Source organism: Neofelis nebulosa, chromosome 16, assembly GCF_028018385.1.
Source record: "Neofelis nebulosa isolate mNeoNeb1 chromosome 16, mNeoNeb1.pri, whole genome shotgun sequence".
NCBI lineage: Eukaryota > Metazoa > Chordata > Mammalia > Carnivora > Felidae > Neofelis > Neofelis nebulosa.
This window is the reverse complement of record NC_080797.1, coordinates 6,171,732-6,187,012: the sequence shown is the minus strand read 5'-3', so window position 1 is coordinate 6,187,012 and position 15,281 is coordinate 6,171,732. Positions and strand designations below refer to the sequence as shown.

Here is a 15,281-nt window from a genome sequence, read left to right as displayed (position 1 = left end):
CAACCTGGAGATCAAAGGATGAACTTGTAACCATGCTTTGTAAAAAAGCAAATCCGGGGCGCCTGGGTGGCTCAGTCCGGTTAAGCGTCCGACTTCGGCTCAGGTCATGATCTCACGGTTCGTGGGTTCGAGCCCCACGTTGGGCTCTGTGCTGACAGCTTGGAACCTGGAGCCTCCTTTGGATTCTGTGTCTCCCTCCCTCTCTGTTCCTCCCCTGCTCTCACTCTGTCTCTCTCTCTCACTCTCTCAAAAATAAATAAAGATTAAAAAAATTAACAACAAAAAAAGCAAATCCAAAATGAAAAATGGGAAAACCACCTCATTTGTGTCTCTTTCTCCCCTGCCCCCACAGATCAATACAATAATGAACTCTATCAAGCCAGGGAGGGCAACATGCCAGAAAAAGATTCTTGAATATCATTGATATTTTTCTTCAATTTCATATGAAATGGTCAGAATCTCTTTAAAATCTGATCAGGTAATACGAGCAAGAAAAGTTGACATGCTTATTTCTTTTACTTCTTCCAAAATACAGAAATGTTTTATCAGGTTACTAGAACTGATTTTTGTAGCTACTTTTAAGGTTCTCAAAATATTCAGAATTTTAAAATCACTTCCCCAGAATTACCACATATACTAGTATTCATAATTACCATGCTTCAGGACTGTAGTTCAAAGACTAATACACTTTGTCTAAGTAACCACTTAGGGAACCCACATTCCCAATGCCAGATTCCAGGATCATAATAAGTCATACTACCAGCTTTTATTCACGCAAATTCTTGTCTTGTTTAGGACATATTTTCACCAACCAAACCTAGTGACGAACTGTCTTAGTAATCTTTTTCATGATGCAGAAGTATCCTAACGTAAAGAAGATTCGTTTTTGGGGCGCCTGGGTGGCTCAGTCAGTGAAGCATCCAAGTCTTGATTTCGGCTCAGGTCATGATCTCACAGTCCACGAGACTGAGCCCCACATCGGGCTCTGTGCTGATGGTACAGAGCCTGCTTGGGATTCTCTTTCTCCCTCTCTCTCTGACCCTTCCCTGCGTGCACACACTCTCCCTCTCTCTCAAAATAAAGCAATAAGCACTAAAACAGAAAGAAGAAGGAAGAAAGAAACAAGGAAAGAAAGAAACAAACAAACAAAGAAAAAGAAGGTTCATTTGTAAAGATCATTGTTCTCCGATCACTGGCAAGTAAACACCACCTCTATGGCTCAGTGTAATCACTGGTGAAATGTCCAGCAGTGGGCAACCGCTGAGAGTAGCTGAAAAATAGTTAAAATTACATGTAAATTGGAAGCAACGTGTTTTAAATTATTCGCTAATTTATGGGACATGGTAGATAGGCTCAAAGGTGATCTCCGCGATCTGTACGTCCCTGGGGTTCACATCGTTGTGTGGGCTCCTCTCTCTGAGTGTGGACGGGACCTATGACCTGCTTCTAATCAAGAGAATGTGGCAAAAGACATCATTCTCATGAATACATTGTGTCATACAGCATTCCTGAGAAATGAAAGGAGTGTTTCATTACTACCTAAATCACAGAATAGCAAGTTATAATATTACCTATTTAAAGATCAAATTTCAGAATTATGGAGTAGCTCTTCTAATAATTTCGCTTACTGTAGCCTGCTGTGTAGTTTCTGGAGAAGGTCTCTTTTTTTTTTTTTTTTAAAGGGAACAGATTGACACCTACAGGGTACAGGTTATCTTCTTGGACTAATGTAAATGTTCAAAAACTGAGTACACAACTCTGAATACAGGATAGGCAACTGAATTGTACAGTATAAGGGGTGAATTCTATGGGATGTGAATTTTATCTCAATAAAGCTGCGAAGACAGAAGATGGAGGGCAGAATGTGGTCACCACCCACAGTCCATTTTCTCATTTAGACTGGAAAAAAGTTGTGGAAACCACAAAAAAAACATGCTACGGTTATGCCATCATGAAGGTGTGTTCATGGAGTCTTTGCTCCTACCAGGCTGGCAACCTTTCCAGCGAAACTGAATCAATTTCACAGCTATTGTTTTAAGAGTTAGTGGCTTCCAAAGAAGGACTGGATAGAGATACAGCGCTGTAGTGACCACACCTGGAAGCCTGACCTGACCCTTTACCCTCACACTATAGCAGTCAACCAGTGAAGCAACTGTACTGAGTGCCCGAAACCTTAGTTGTGGTTTTCTATGGAGGCAAATGTGTCAATCAAGATTTAAGTGTTACTTCTATTAGGCATATCAGAAATTCCCAGTCATTTCATTATTAATTTCTTACCTGAAAATTAGTTCAGCTCAACTCCACAAATCTGTAAGCGATCCCCAATGCCTTTCTCTGCCTCATCAGTAACTAAGTTCAGCCTATGACCTTTTCTTTACTCTTATATTCAGCCTTCTAAAATGCATGGTAAGTGTGGTCCACATGAGCAATTCTTAACCCAGACATCTTACCCATTCCCTCTGTTGGGCCGTATTCAAGAAACAAGCAAGCGATGGAGGTTCCAAGTCTCAAATTAACCCAAATCTCATACAGAAACACAACCCCAGCCCCATATCTAACCACCTACGCAGAAAAGTCCCTAAGAAAATCGGTAACGTTCTCCTCTGGATCTAGAGGTCTTCAACATGGAAACAAATTTTAATAGTTTTTGTTGTAAGAAGACCTGTAATTAGACAATCAAGTGATACACACTCCAGTTAAAAAGTGAGCTATACACTTACATATTTAATGCCTACAGATCACAAATCAGATTTAAAGAGTACCCCTCTTGAATACAGTATTTCCAACAGGATGTACTTGGGGATAGATCTCAACACCAGGGAAGCTGTTTAGATACACCATAAAATATTTTCTCTTATATAAAGGGAAGTAGGAGTTGAGTGGCAATAATAAACCTTGGTGATATCTACAGACACCAACACGAAGGATTAAAACCTAAAAAGAAAAAAAAATGGATCCATTTTATTAACCAATTTGAATCAAACTTGAAAAAAATCGGTTCGTGGACACAGTGCATCTTACCACCAGATTCGCTAATTAACGTGAATGGACTGGGTCCGTGTCCCCTGTGGTTATATCGTCATGTTCCAAAGACTATGCTCCTTGGCCTTGTAAAGGGATGCCGTATGAATGACTGAAAAAAATCAGAGGTTCTAGGCCTTCCCTCTTCTACTCTTTCAGGGAACCCTCATTCCCCTGCCCCCCAGGTTTCATCTTTCCACGGAGAGGGATCTGGTGTCTCACCTGAGCCCTTACGGGCTGACCAGAGAACACGAACAAAGAAACGGAACACACTCAGGTCAAGTCCTCTCTTTTGAAACCAGCCTTCCTACACGGAGGGTACGGATGTTCTGGGTGTCCCTCTGTCATGCATTATGAGAGGCTGCCACTCACAGGATGGGGAAGTCTAATTACATGAGGCCACGAGGAGGAGTTAGCAAACTATTCAGGTCTCAAATGCAGAGCTACATTTCCCATTTTGTCAAGAATAAGACAGGGGTAGGGGCTCCTGGGTGGCTCAGTCAGTTTAGCGCCTGGCTCTTGATTTCTGCTCAGGTCATGATCTCATAGTTCGTGAGATCAAGCCCCATGCCGGGCTCCGTGCTGACAGTACGGGGCCTGCTGGAGAGTGTCTCTCTCCCTCTCTCTCTCAAAATAAAGAAACAAGCATTTATCAAGGATAAGAGAAATCTTACCATCTCTCCCAATTGGTGCCCAATACAAAGGGAATGAAGCCTTTTCCATTTTTTAACTAGACTTCTAGAGAACCAAAAACCAAGATTTTCAAACATTTTCACAAAGTATTAGTAATAAAACGAAATGCGATCGTGCAATTCCTAGGGTTCAAAGAAAATATAACAATTTCAATGTGACCTTAGAGCCTCCAGATGCCAAGAATTTCACCGCTTTGCAGCTAACCCTATAAACTAAAGTCAATTCCCTTTGGCCCCCTTGTACAAGTGCTCAGAAAGACAAAGGACAAATACTTTTGGTGACCTGAGTCATAGCTGTAGCTTCAAAGTCCCAGTTTATTCCACTTCTAGAAAAAGCTCACCCAGAGTCTCAAGGGCAACAAGGAGATTACGTGCAGTCTGCCGACCGCAATTTCCGTCCTAAGATACAATTTCTGGGGGCGCCGGGGTGGCTCAGTTGGTTGAGCATCTGACTCTCGATTTCAGCTCAGGTCAGGATCCCAGGGTCGAGGCAACAAACCCCGCACCAGGCTCCACAATGAACATGGAGCCTGCTGGAGAGTCTCTCTGAGTGTCTCTCTCTCTCTCTCTCTCTCCCTCTGCCCTCCTCCCCAGCTTGAGCTCACTCTCTCTCTCAAAAATAAAAATTTTAAAATTTTAAACGTTTTAAAAAAAAATGTTTTAAAGATATAATTTCTGTCCTAACTAAATAGCAGGCCTAGAGAAGAAAATAATAATAATAAATATGTATATATATGAATAGCAGAAAACACACTCATGGAGAGAAAAGGTTTCCTGACTCCTAAGCTACACTCCTAAGGGGAAGGAAGGTTTCCTGACTTTTCCTGGAATACCACTTTCTTGAGACTAAGGGACTGTGTTTTATCAGCAATGACTTCCAAATCTCTCTCATTTTCCCACTTCTCTGTGGATGATTTTACACAGAGTATCCTTAGCTGCTTTCAGTGAATCCTCCATAGGATTCCGCCTTCAAGCACCTGATGATCCATCCGGGGAACTGAGCCAGCAGCCCCCGCCGTGGCAATTACCGCCAGCTGCCAGCCAACACCTGTCCTCCTCTTCTCAATAAGGTCTTCTTTATTCGGGGAAACACTACACGCAGCTAAAACGCTACACTTCCCAACTGCTATGGAATCACCTGCACCCCCCCTCCCCCCTTTCCCGCCAAAATTCATGTCAAAGCCCTAACCCCCAGCGTGACCATATTGGAGACAGGGCCTACAAGGAGATAATTATGTTTAAACGAGGTCATAAGGGTGGAGCCCTGATCGGATAGGACTAGTGTCCTTCTTAGAAGGACCCCAGCGGAGACAGGCTCTCCCCCACCCTCACGCTTGCACAAAGCAGAGGTCACAGAGCAAGATGGCGCCACCAACGAGCCAAGGGAAGAATCCTCAGGACAAAACCTACCTGGTCGGCACCTTGATCTTCCTGGCCTCCAGAAATGCCACAATAGACTTCTGTTGTTGGAGCCACCCAAGCTGTAGTATTTTGTTATGATGGCCCGAGCGGATGGAGAAGGCAAACTTCCTTGTGGTTAGAGGCAGTAGGATGAATGCAGTATTTAAAAGGAGCTGAGCTCGGGCGCCTGGGGGCTCAGTCGCCTCAGGTCATGATCTCGCGGTTCATGAGTTCGAGCCCCGCGTCAGGCTCCGTGCTGACAGCTCAGAGCCTGGAGCATGTTTCAGATTCTGTGTCTCTCTCTCTCTCTCTCTCTCTCTCTCTCTCTCTCTCTCTGCCCCTCCCCTGCTGTGCTCTCTCTCTCTCTCTCTCTGTCCCAAAAATAAATAGATAAAAGGAGGTGACTCAGCCAGAAGGAAGGTCATGGGTTTTTTCTTCTCTTTCTCCCCCTTCTGGTTCTTGTTGCCTGGAATACTAGTGAGGACTGGAGTTCCAATCACCCTCAAGGCCCTTGAGAATGGAAACCATGTACTGAGAATGAGGGAGAAGAAAATTACGGCTCTCTAGACTCTGATGACCATGAAGCCATTTCACCAACCCTACGCCTACCTATCTCCAGACAACATCTCCAGAAAGAGAAATAAACTGTCTTACTGAAGCCGCTATCTGTCCTCACCGCTGATGCTGTTGATATGCAAACTCATTTCCGGTTAATGCAGCCCCCAAGGATATCTTATTTCCCAGTGATTGTCACGGGAGGAGGTCCCTAGCATCTGGCAGTGGTGAAGAGGGAGGGAACAGGTGGAAGTCTGGTCATGACAATGACTGGGAAGTGCTATGAGCACTTAGTGGCTGAGGGTCAATGATGCTAAAATGGTTTCAAATCCACATACCAGTTACAAACAGGCCAAGAACACTTCCCTGAATAAAGTCCTTAACTCTGGCATCCCTCATTTCTTACAGCCAGCCCTAATCATCCCTGTTCCCAGCGACTAGCAGTTCCAACCTCTAGGGCAAACATGCACAGACAGACATATACATACACACACACACACACACACACACACACACAGAGAGAGAGAGAGAGAGAGAGAGAGAGAGAGAGAGAGAGAGAGAGAGAGAGAGAAACCGACACAGATACTGTGGGCATCACAAATAAGTAGAATATGTGTGTTTTCTTTTACAAAACATGCAAAATGATGGGTAGAATGAATCCACGCAATACAGACCTTATTAAGACACAAATGCGATATAAGAAAATTATTTTTTGAAATAAGGGGACATCTTGTTACATGAAAATCTGAAAGCTGTCATTTCTGAGCCCACATGTTTGCAATGAAGTCCTTTAGTGTGCCCTCTTTGATCACCGACCCTCTGGACAGAAATGACCACTTTGTCTTTTCACTACTTACTGAACACTGAATCATCACTATTGCATTTTCACTACCGTCCTTTCACTGATTCGGACTGATGTGTACAAGTTTCTAAAATCCTACAGATTCCCCTCCCCCCCAAAAAATAAAAAACCGTGACATGATGTTCCAGAGCATTCCTGAGACTAGACCCTGGGAAAAGCTTTATTTCTATCTAAAGTGTCCAATGAAGCTGCCCGGCTTTGCACATAGGTGGGTGGACTTGTTCTTTGGAGAAATATAGCCAGCACGGCCACGGCTACCTGGGATGTCTCTAGTTCATCTTCCACCCCTACCCTCTGCTAAATCCAGAGGGCACCCTTCTGTGCTAATTCAGCAGCAGGATAAGTACTCGGACAAATATAAAGGGTATAGGCTAAACTGTTAAGCGAGTGCCCACAGAGCCCCGTCCACAGCGCCCTTTTCCCTCACGCCCACCTAAAAGGTGATCAGGGGTGAGATCACTCTTTTAAGCTGCAGTTTGGTTTCTTACTCTTAGAGTTGGACTTTTTTTTTTTTTTGCCACTTGGCGAGCAAGTGTCTCTTCCTTGGTTAAGTCCCTGGGAGAACACCCCTGAGCCCTCCTGCCAAGGCTTTGTTTTCCTGCTGCTGCTTCTGCTAAGAGTTATTAGTATATGTTATTAACTTATCGACTGACTCTTGGTCCTGTGCTGTAAATATTTCTCCAGAGCGTGTTTACCTTCCCATTCTATTTATGAATTTATACCTGTAAAACGTTCGGAAACGTGCATGCTCTCAAGTCGATCGTGCCATTTCACTCTGCCACGCAGTATCATTCAAGTTCACCTCCGCGTGCGAAATGGACTTCCTTCCACCATTGCCTTTCCAGCTTCCTGCCAATGCCTCATTTTCTCACCTATCACCTAATCAATAATCCTGTTCCCTATTTATCCAAATTTGCTCTCCCCTCGAGATTTGCTGGGGGCGCCGGGGTGGCTCAGATGGTTAAGCGTCCAACCTCGGCTCAGGTCATGATCTCACAGTTCGTGGGTTTGAGCCCCGCGTCGGGCTCTGTGCTGACAGTGTGGCGCCTGCTTGGGATTCTCTCGTTTTCTGTCTCTCCCCACTCTCACTTTTTCTCTCTCTCAAAAATAAACTAAAAAAAACCAAAAAACTTGTTGATCCTTTTTTATAAACATCATGATGTCTTCTACTGTATTAAGAATGCCGTAAAGTGCTGCATTCAGAGATGCTTTCTCAAAGTCAAGAAGACATTGCTTCCTAGTTCCAGAATGCCTGCTCCCATCTCACAGGGAGGATACGTGTGGCACTCACGCTTGGGCCACTGTGGAGCATCAGGGACACAGACTTACTCTCACACTTGAAACAAGTAAAAAAACAGACAAAATCTGAGATGGTCTTGAAGACACTGGACGTCACGCATCCAAGGGCAGCGAACACCGAGAGGCAAGAAATACACATGGTGAGCCTACGGCTGTCCCCAGCTTCCGGTCTGGAGGGGTCCACAGACTGCGAGGGGACGGGGGACCAGGGGGATCGAGGCACCTCCTGGCAGTATCCTGGTGTTGAGCAGACAGATCTGGGTGTCTGAGGAGACCAAGGTAGCCAGAGTCTAAGAAGCAGAGTTCCGGGATAAGAGAACGCTGCACAGAAAGAGAACCCCACAGATAGGCACGGAGCCCTCCTTGGTCAGCACGCTCTTACAAAGACCCTACACTCGCCTGGGGAAAGAACCCCCCAAAAGGATTAGAGGGAACAACGCCCAGGCTGGAGCGGTACTCGGAACACCCACCAAAGCTGAAAAGCAAGAGTCAACAGGATCCAGCTGTTTCCAAGTAACTTAACCAAAGATTCGTAGGAACGCAAAAACACCTGGCACCCAAAGTCCGGCCTGCAATCTAAAATTCAGCAAGGATGCAGAGAAGCAAAATAAGATGGCCCAAAATGAAGAGAAAGATCAACCAATTCTGAGTCAGAAATGGCGAAGATGCCAGAATTAGCAAAGACAATGAAACCGTGTTTACGACTCTATGGTGTGTGTTTGAGAAACTGAAGGGCAGACGAATACATTGGACAGATGTGGGATATACAAAAAGCAACGAAACCAAACGTCTAGACAGAAAAGCTAGAACAGGTCAGGAGGAAACTTTGGGGGTGGTAGATATGTTCACTGACCTGCCTGGAGTGGTGCTTTCGCAGGGTATACGCACGTCAAAACTTCCCAAACTGTACGCTTTCACTACGTACAGTTCATTATATGTCAACTATACCTAAGTAAGATTGATGGGAAAGAGAGAAAGAGACTGTCTTTGAGCCTCACTCTCCTTGTGGGAAAGGGATTTGTCCATCCCGTGTCCATACGTTCAAACCCTGTCTGTAGTTCAAGGCCCCAGGGCTCAGGGTATTCCCAATCAGAGCACGCACTGCTCCAGAGGCAAATTCTCTCTTGATGCCCTTGTCCTCGAATTCCATACTCTTCAACGGACAGCAGCAAATCTAAGAATATAATCCTCAGTCTATTTTGCTACCACGACCCTTCTCTGCGTCCACGCTGCCCAGATGAAATGTACCTACATCCATCTGGCCTCCCTCCCCAGTTATTTTCTGGTACTTGCTAGTCAGGGGGGAGGCCTTGGGGTGGGGGAGGCACTCTGTCTCTTAAACCAATGGTTCAGAAGAGGCCACATTTTCTCCTGCGGTCTGCAGGAATGCCCTAAGAGAAATCCTCGGTAAATCTCTTCTTGATTCCTATAGAGACTCCACGTGGGATTGTCTTAATTTTCTGTGTTTCATATATCCATCCTTGTTTCTTAATAGTTTAGCAGGATGCTGCTTCTCCTATATCATTTTGCCCTACAAATCTGAAATTGTTTTTACAAAGTCAGAACATTAGTTCCTGAAGCAAGTAACGAAGGAGCAAGAATCTTAATTCCTTTTCGTTCATAACCTGTAGCTAGCTATGTGAACTGTCTTGTAAACTATGGAACATTCTCAAGCTCACCTTTTTTTTTTTTCAACGTTTTTTTTTTTATTTATTTATTTTTGGGACAGAGAGAGACAGAGCATGAACGGGGAAGGGGCAGAGAGAGAGGGAGACACAGAATCGGAAACAGGCTCCAGGCTCCGAGCCGTCGGCCCAGAGCCCGACGCGGGGCTCGAACTCACGGACCGCGAGATCGTGACCTGGCTGAAGTCGGACGCTTAACCGACTGCGCCACCCAGGCGCCCCTCTCAAGCTCACCTTTATTATTCTGGGGCAGGGCGGGCATTTACCCAAACTAGTCAATGAGAAAAAAAAAAAAAAAAAAAGATTTTATAGATTTATCTACAGACACAATCTAAAGATTTATCAACAGACACACTTAGGAACACAGGCTATTTTATATAATATACCTACTTGAAACAGAGGGTATTTTTGAACCTCTTACAGTGCTTACATTTTAGCTTGTGTGAATTGTGATCAAACCAGCTTAATTTAATACCAGTCTAGGCTGTAGACCTTAACTCACTCTAGTTCCTTATGTATACTCTAGGTGCCTACAGAAAAATAAAAAGGTAAATATCTAATTACAGTCGAATCTGGATCTTTCTGTGAAGAGAAGCCAAAGCACACAACTCAACATGTGTGCTAGTTAATGCACAAAATAGCCTGTGAAAGGAGAAAAGAAGAAAACATTCTTCATGCCCCCAGCTTCCGGACATCTCCGTTTGGGTTTCAGATGCACACAGTCACAGACTAACAGACTAACAGAATCGTCCAGGCTTGTCCTTCAGAAAACCCTGCCTGGAGGTCCTGGATTGGCTCCAGTGCTCCTCCTCAGCACCCACATATGCTAAAAATCAGGAAACACCCAGTCCGGGGCCCCTGGGTGGCTCAGTCGGTTAAGCGTCTGACCTCGGCTCAGGTCATGATCTCGCAGTTTAGGAGTTTGAGCCCCACATCCGGCTGTGTGCTGACAGGAGCTTGCTTTGGATTCTAGGTCTCCCTCTCTCTGCCCCTTCCTCCCCAAAACGAAACATTAAGAAAAAAAATTGGGAGGCCTGGGTGGCTGAGTCGGTTTAGCGTCCGACTTCGGCTCAGGTCATGATCTCACGGTCCGTGAGTTCGAGCCCCGCGTCGGGCTCTGTGCTGACAGCTCAGAGCCTAGAGTCTGCTTCAGATTCTGTCTCCCTCTCTCTCTCTGTGCCTCCCCCACTCACACTCTGTCTCTCTCAAAAATAAACATTAAAAAAAAAATTTAATTAAAAGAAGGAAAAAGAAAAAAGAAAAGAAATACCCAGTCCATGGCAAATTCCTGATCTGCAGTCCCAGCAGTAGATTAGGCTAGTTTGGTACTTCTTCTTAGTGAGCCCTATTGTGGGTCCACACCTAACGGTTTGTGCTTAATTCTTCTGATAATTCCCTCTATCGAGTCAAACTCAGAGGTCTCCTTTGAAGGGGCACAGGGGAGGATACAGGCAACAGGCCCAGGGTCCCTCAAGTCACAGAACAAGGAGGCTTCTGTCCACAGCTCGGGCAACCGGGCTGGAATCTCCTGTGTACAACCTGATTCTTCACCATGGGCGTGTATCACTTCTTAAACGTTCCCAAGTACTCCCCAATCTGCCTCAGAAAACATCCCACGGAGCAAGGACACCGTGGCTTACTGATAGGAGGGGGACACCGCAGACCTCTGCTGCCCAGGCCAACAGCTCCCGTTCTCCCACAACGACACACACCGCCCACCCGGAGTCCGGTCTCCAGTTCACAGCTCTGTCCACCGGCGTATCCACTCCACGCCTCGGCTCCTCCGCTCGCTAATCAAGTCTACTTACCTTCAAGCACACACACGTACTCCCCACTGCCGTGATCTGGACAGGACTCTAATTCCCCAAAGCTCTGATTCTCTTGGGACCAAAATGCCAAATCCACTGTGTTGTTTCTCGGGGGCGGGAGCCAAGGGGAGACTGATAGGAGGCACTAGGCCTTGCCCTTCGTCAGCCTCCCGCAAACGTGTGGGTACTTTTTCTCCCAGATATTCTAGGACTATCTCTGCCCGGCAACTTCCATTTGCATCACAGAGGCTGTCTGCTCCGATTTCAACTACGGCTCCACCACTCCATTCTTGAAAAGTGAACGTAACGTCCTCTCCAGCAGGTCACGTCTATCACAGAGCATATGCTCCACGGGTTTCCAGAGGACACTTGCCAGGAGCTAGTTAGTCATTTTTTTACTTAGGTAATCTCTACACCCAATGTGGGGCTCGAACTCACGACCCCAAGATTACTACGAGTCGCGTGTTCTTCCGAATGAGCCAGCCAGGCGCCCTAAGGAGCTAGCTACTCTTATCACAAAACGTGGTCTGAGAAGCCAAAACCCATTTCTCCAATACCACATGCACTGGGCTCAACTGGGGTCCCCCAACAACAGATTTATCCACCTCAGAAGGTGGCCTTATCTTTACAGATACAATTAAGATAAAGATCTTGAGGAAAGGTCATCCTGGACTTGGGTGGGCCCTAAATATAATGGCAAGTGTCCTTATAAGAGACAGACAGGAAGACAGAGACGCAGGGAGACACAGGGAGGAAATCCAAGCAAGGACAGAGGCGACTGGGGTCCTGCCACCTCCACCCCAGGAATGCCAGGAGGTACCAGGGCTGGAAGAGGGAAGGAAGGATCCCCTCCAAAGCCTGTAGAAGAAGCATCACCTTGCCAACACCCTGATTTCGGATTTCTGGCCTCCGAAACTGCGAGAGAATAAATTTCTGTCGTTTTAGTCTACCAAGTCTGTGGTAATTTGTTACAGCAGCCGTAGGAATCCAATACACCATCTAAACCACGAGTCAACAAACTTCTTCTGTAAAGAAACAGATGAACATTTTAGGCATTGCCAGCCCCTCTCTGTAGCAACTATGCGACCAAATGGGTGTGGCTATGTTCCAATAAAACTTTATTTATAAAAACTAGCAGCAGGGCCGCATTTGGCTCCTGAGCTGTAGTTTGAGTACTATGGGGTCTAAATGAGACCTATCATTCAGACGATCTCTATCACATCTATTCATTTTTCATATCCTTCCTCTTTCAACTTTATAATTATTCTCTGGAAGATAAGAAACTCCAGTAACGCACCCAAATCTTATAGTTTTATTTTCAAAATTTAAGCTCAAGATACATTTCAGGCTCTTTCTTAACCCTCACGGCCCCTCCTCCCCCCTACACACACACACACACACACACACACACGCGCGCGCGCGCGCGCGCGCGCGCAAATCAACAGGCAGTGGAAGTAGGGGTCTGTAACCCATCCCTGATTCTCTTGCCACACACGTAAATAAGTACACTAAAGAGGCAGCAGACCTCCATGCCTTGGGCATCCTTCCTATCTACGTATCCTTCCTATCTACGTATCCTTCCTATCTACGTACCCTTCCTATCTACGTATCCTTCAGAAAATGACAGCTAATTACCTGAACACATCTCTTCCTCCTGGGCATAAGAACTTGATCCCCCAACCCTGCCAGTGCCTACAGATTTTCCTTTGATAAATAAACATCTCCTGGTGCCCAGAACCTTCTATTATCTAATTAGGCATGTCTGAAGGCTTGAAGCATGTTTTCTCCTCTTCTTTCATGATCACATCCTTCCCCTTCATTTATCTTACTCTTGATTTCCTCCCAACGTTATCAAACATGTCTTTCTCTCCAAATTACTTATTCCTCCTTTTGCCCTGTAAGCAGCCTTGATTTTATCAAGCCGACATACTCTAAAATGCCTCAAGCTGCTTTAATGCTCTCCTTGGCACATATACATATATATAATTAGCATTCCTCCTAAGACAGGAAAATAAATAGAACACATACCCTGCACACCACTGCAACCGTTCTGTGTCCGTACTCTAGATGAGTACTGCTTTATGCATCCTTCTGCAATGCAGCTCTGTTAATTCCGGAAATTTCCACAGTAAACCCGGTCTGTCAGTTGCCATGGAAACTGTCTGCTTCCTGCCACTACTAACAAAATGAGTATGTTTGCTAAGACCTAAGATGAGGCAAAGGGAAGAATTGGAAAGGAAGGAAGGAAGGAAGGAAGGAAGGAAGGAAGGAAGGAAGGAAGGAAGGAAGGAAGGAAGGAAAGATGTCCAAAAGAATTGCTCAAACACCCCAAATACAAATTTTCAAATTCTGATATTCATATGCAGTGAGGAGAAGATACTAATGACACAGATCTGCAGTGCCTTGAGCAGCACAGACTTAGGGAGGAGAAAGCAATTCCCCACCACTAAGGAAAAGAGTGAGATTACAGAGTATAAGACAAGCACCCACGGTTGCATCCTGTGGCTACAGGCAGCATATTCCCTACGAGCTGATGGTGTGTCAGCTGTACTCAGCGTTTACCGTTAGCACAGTTTCTCTGGGCTGTGTTTCTTACAGACAAAAGTTAAGAAAGCTGACTTAGCTAAACCAACAGGTTACGAGTTTTCCTAAGATCCTCTCCCCGTCTGGAACCCCATCTCCACGGGCGGCTACCTAACGCCTTTTCCCCACTAGTATGGGAGAAATCAGGGTCCTTACATGCAGATGTCAGGAGCAGGCATCGAGACAGCCAGCTTACCAGGACGCTCAGAATATTAGGCACAGCTGACCACAATCGCTCCCACCTGCCCCGGGAAAAAATGCATGTCATTTTTCTGTGACATCACATGTAACGATCTGCTGCCTACCTCTCAAGCGTCTTTGTTTTCTCTGCCTGTCGCTTCTCTGCTATCCAACCTCGACATGTTAGATTTCCTCGGGGCTCAGCCCTGGATCCGATTCTCTCATCGAGATACACTCTCTCCCCGGACAACATCAGCATCTACATGCTGACAGCTCGCAACCTTTAATTTCCAAGCTACCCCGTCTTCTCTAGGTACCAGACTTCCGTTTTCAACACCACAGTGGGTGCTGTATTTACCCCTTGATCTCGCAGGATATTTCAGGGGCACCTCAAATCTGACATACCTCAAGCTGAACTCCTGTTCTTCTGTGCCCTCCCCCACAGACATTCCACGGCCGGTGGGCCCATTTCAGCAATGGCAGCTGAACCCATCATTCAACCCACAATTCTGGAAGTGACCAGGGACACTTTCCCATTTTTGCCACCCACATTCAAATTCTTACTCGTTTTTGTTAATGCTTCCTTTAAAATTCCTTTGCAAGCTCCATTTCCCTCTATGTCCCTGTCATCAACTAATAGCATCACCCATCATGCCATAGTCACACTACCACTGCCTCATGAGGACTCCTGAATTCCTTTCTTGCCTCTCCACAATACATACTGCACGCAGCAGCCAGGGTCATCGCACTGGGGTGTAAATCAGATGGTGCCACTCGCCTGCTCATAACCCTTCGTTAGCTTCCCACTCCCTTTGGGTTTTTCTTTTATTTTTAAGTTTATTTATTTTGAGAGAGAGAGCTAGTACGAGAAGGGGAGGAGCAGAGAGAGAGAGGAAGTGAGAGAACCAGAAGCAGGCTCCTTGCACTATCAGTGTGGAGCCCATGGTGGGGCTTGATCTCACGAGCCGCAAGATCATGACCTGAGCCGAAATCAAGAGTCTGTCACTTGAATGACTGCGTCACCCAGGCGCCTGCACCAACTCGCAAATGCCATCCCAAGTGGTTACCTACAAGGCCACATGTGATCAGGCCCGTGACTCTCTCTCCACCCTTAAATGCACTTCTCCTTCTCATTTTCTGATCAAATTGGCATCTCTTTGTTTCCCTGAAAAGCTGAATCTTTTCCACCTTGATA

The 15,281-nt window shown here is 45.8% G+C and overlaps 1 protein-coding gene and 1 long non-coding RNA gene across 4 annotated transcripts in view; both read right to left on the bottom strand.

The window, feature by feature from the left end:
- MAP2K4 (mitogen-activated protein kinase kinase 4) overlaps window positions 1-15,281 on the bottom strand; it is a 138,063-nt gene that overhangs the window by 69,936 nt on the left and 52,846 nt on the right. The window contains exon 2 of one of the 3 annotated variants that reach the window (XM_058704825.1): window positions 14,063-14,154. The exons of the other annotated variants lie outside the window; for them this stretch is intronic. Within the exon in view, the coding sequence (XP_058560808.1) occupies window positions 14,063-14,085 (23 nt within the window). The 5' untranslated portion in view covers window positions 14,086-14,154. The remainder of the gene's footprint in view (window positions 1-14,062; window positions 14,155-15,281) is intronic. 3 annotated transcript variants of the gene reach the window in all.
- Window positions 7,028-10,733, bottom strand: LOC131498006 (uncharacterized). The gene is made up of 2 exons (XR_009255247.1): window positions 9,750-10,733; window positions 7,028-9,509 (listed from the first exon to the last, which is right to left on the bottom strand). It is a non-coding gene; the product is annotated as an uncharacterized LOC131498006 (long non-coding RNA).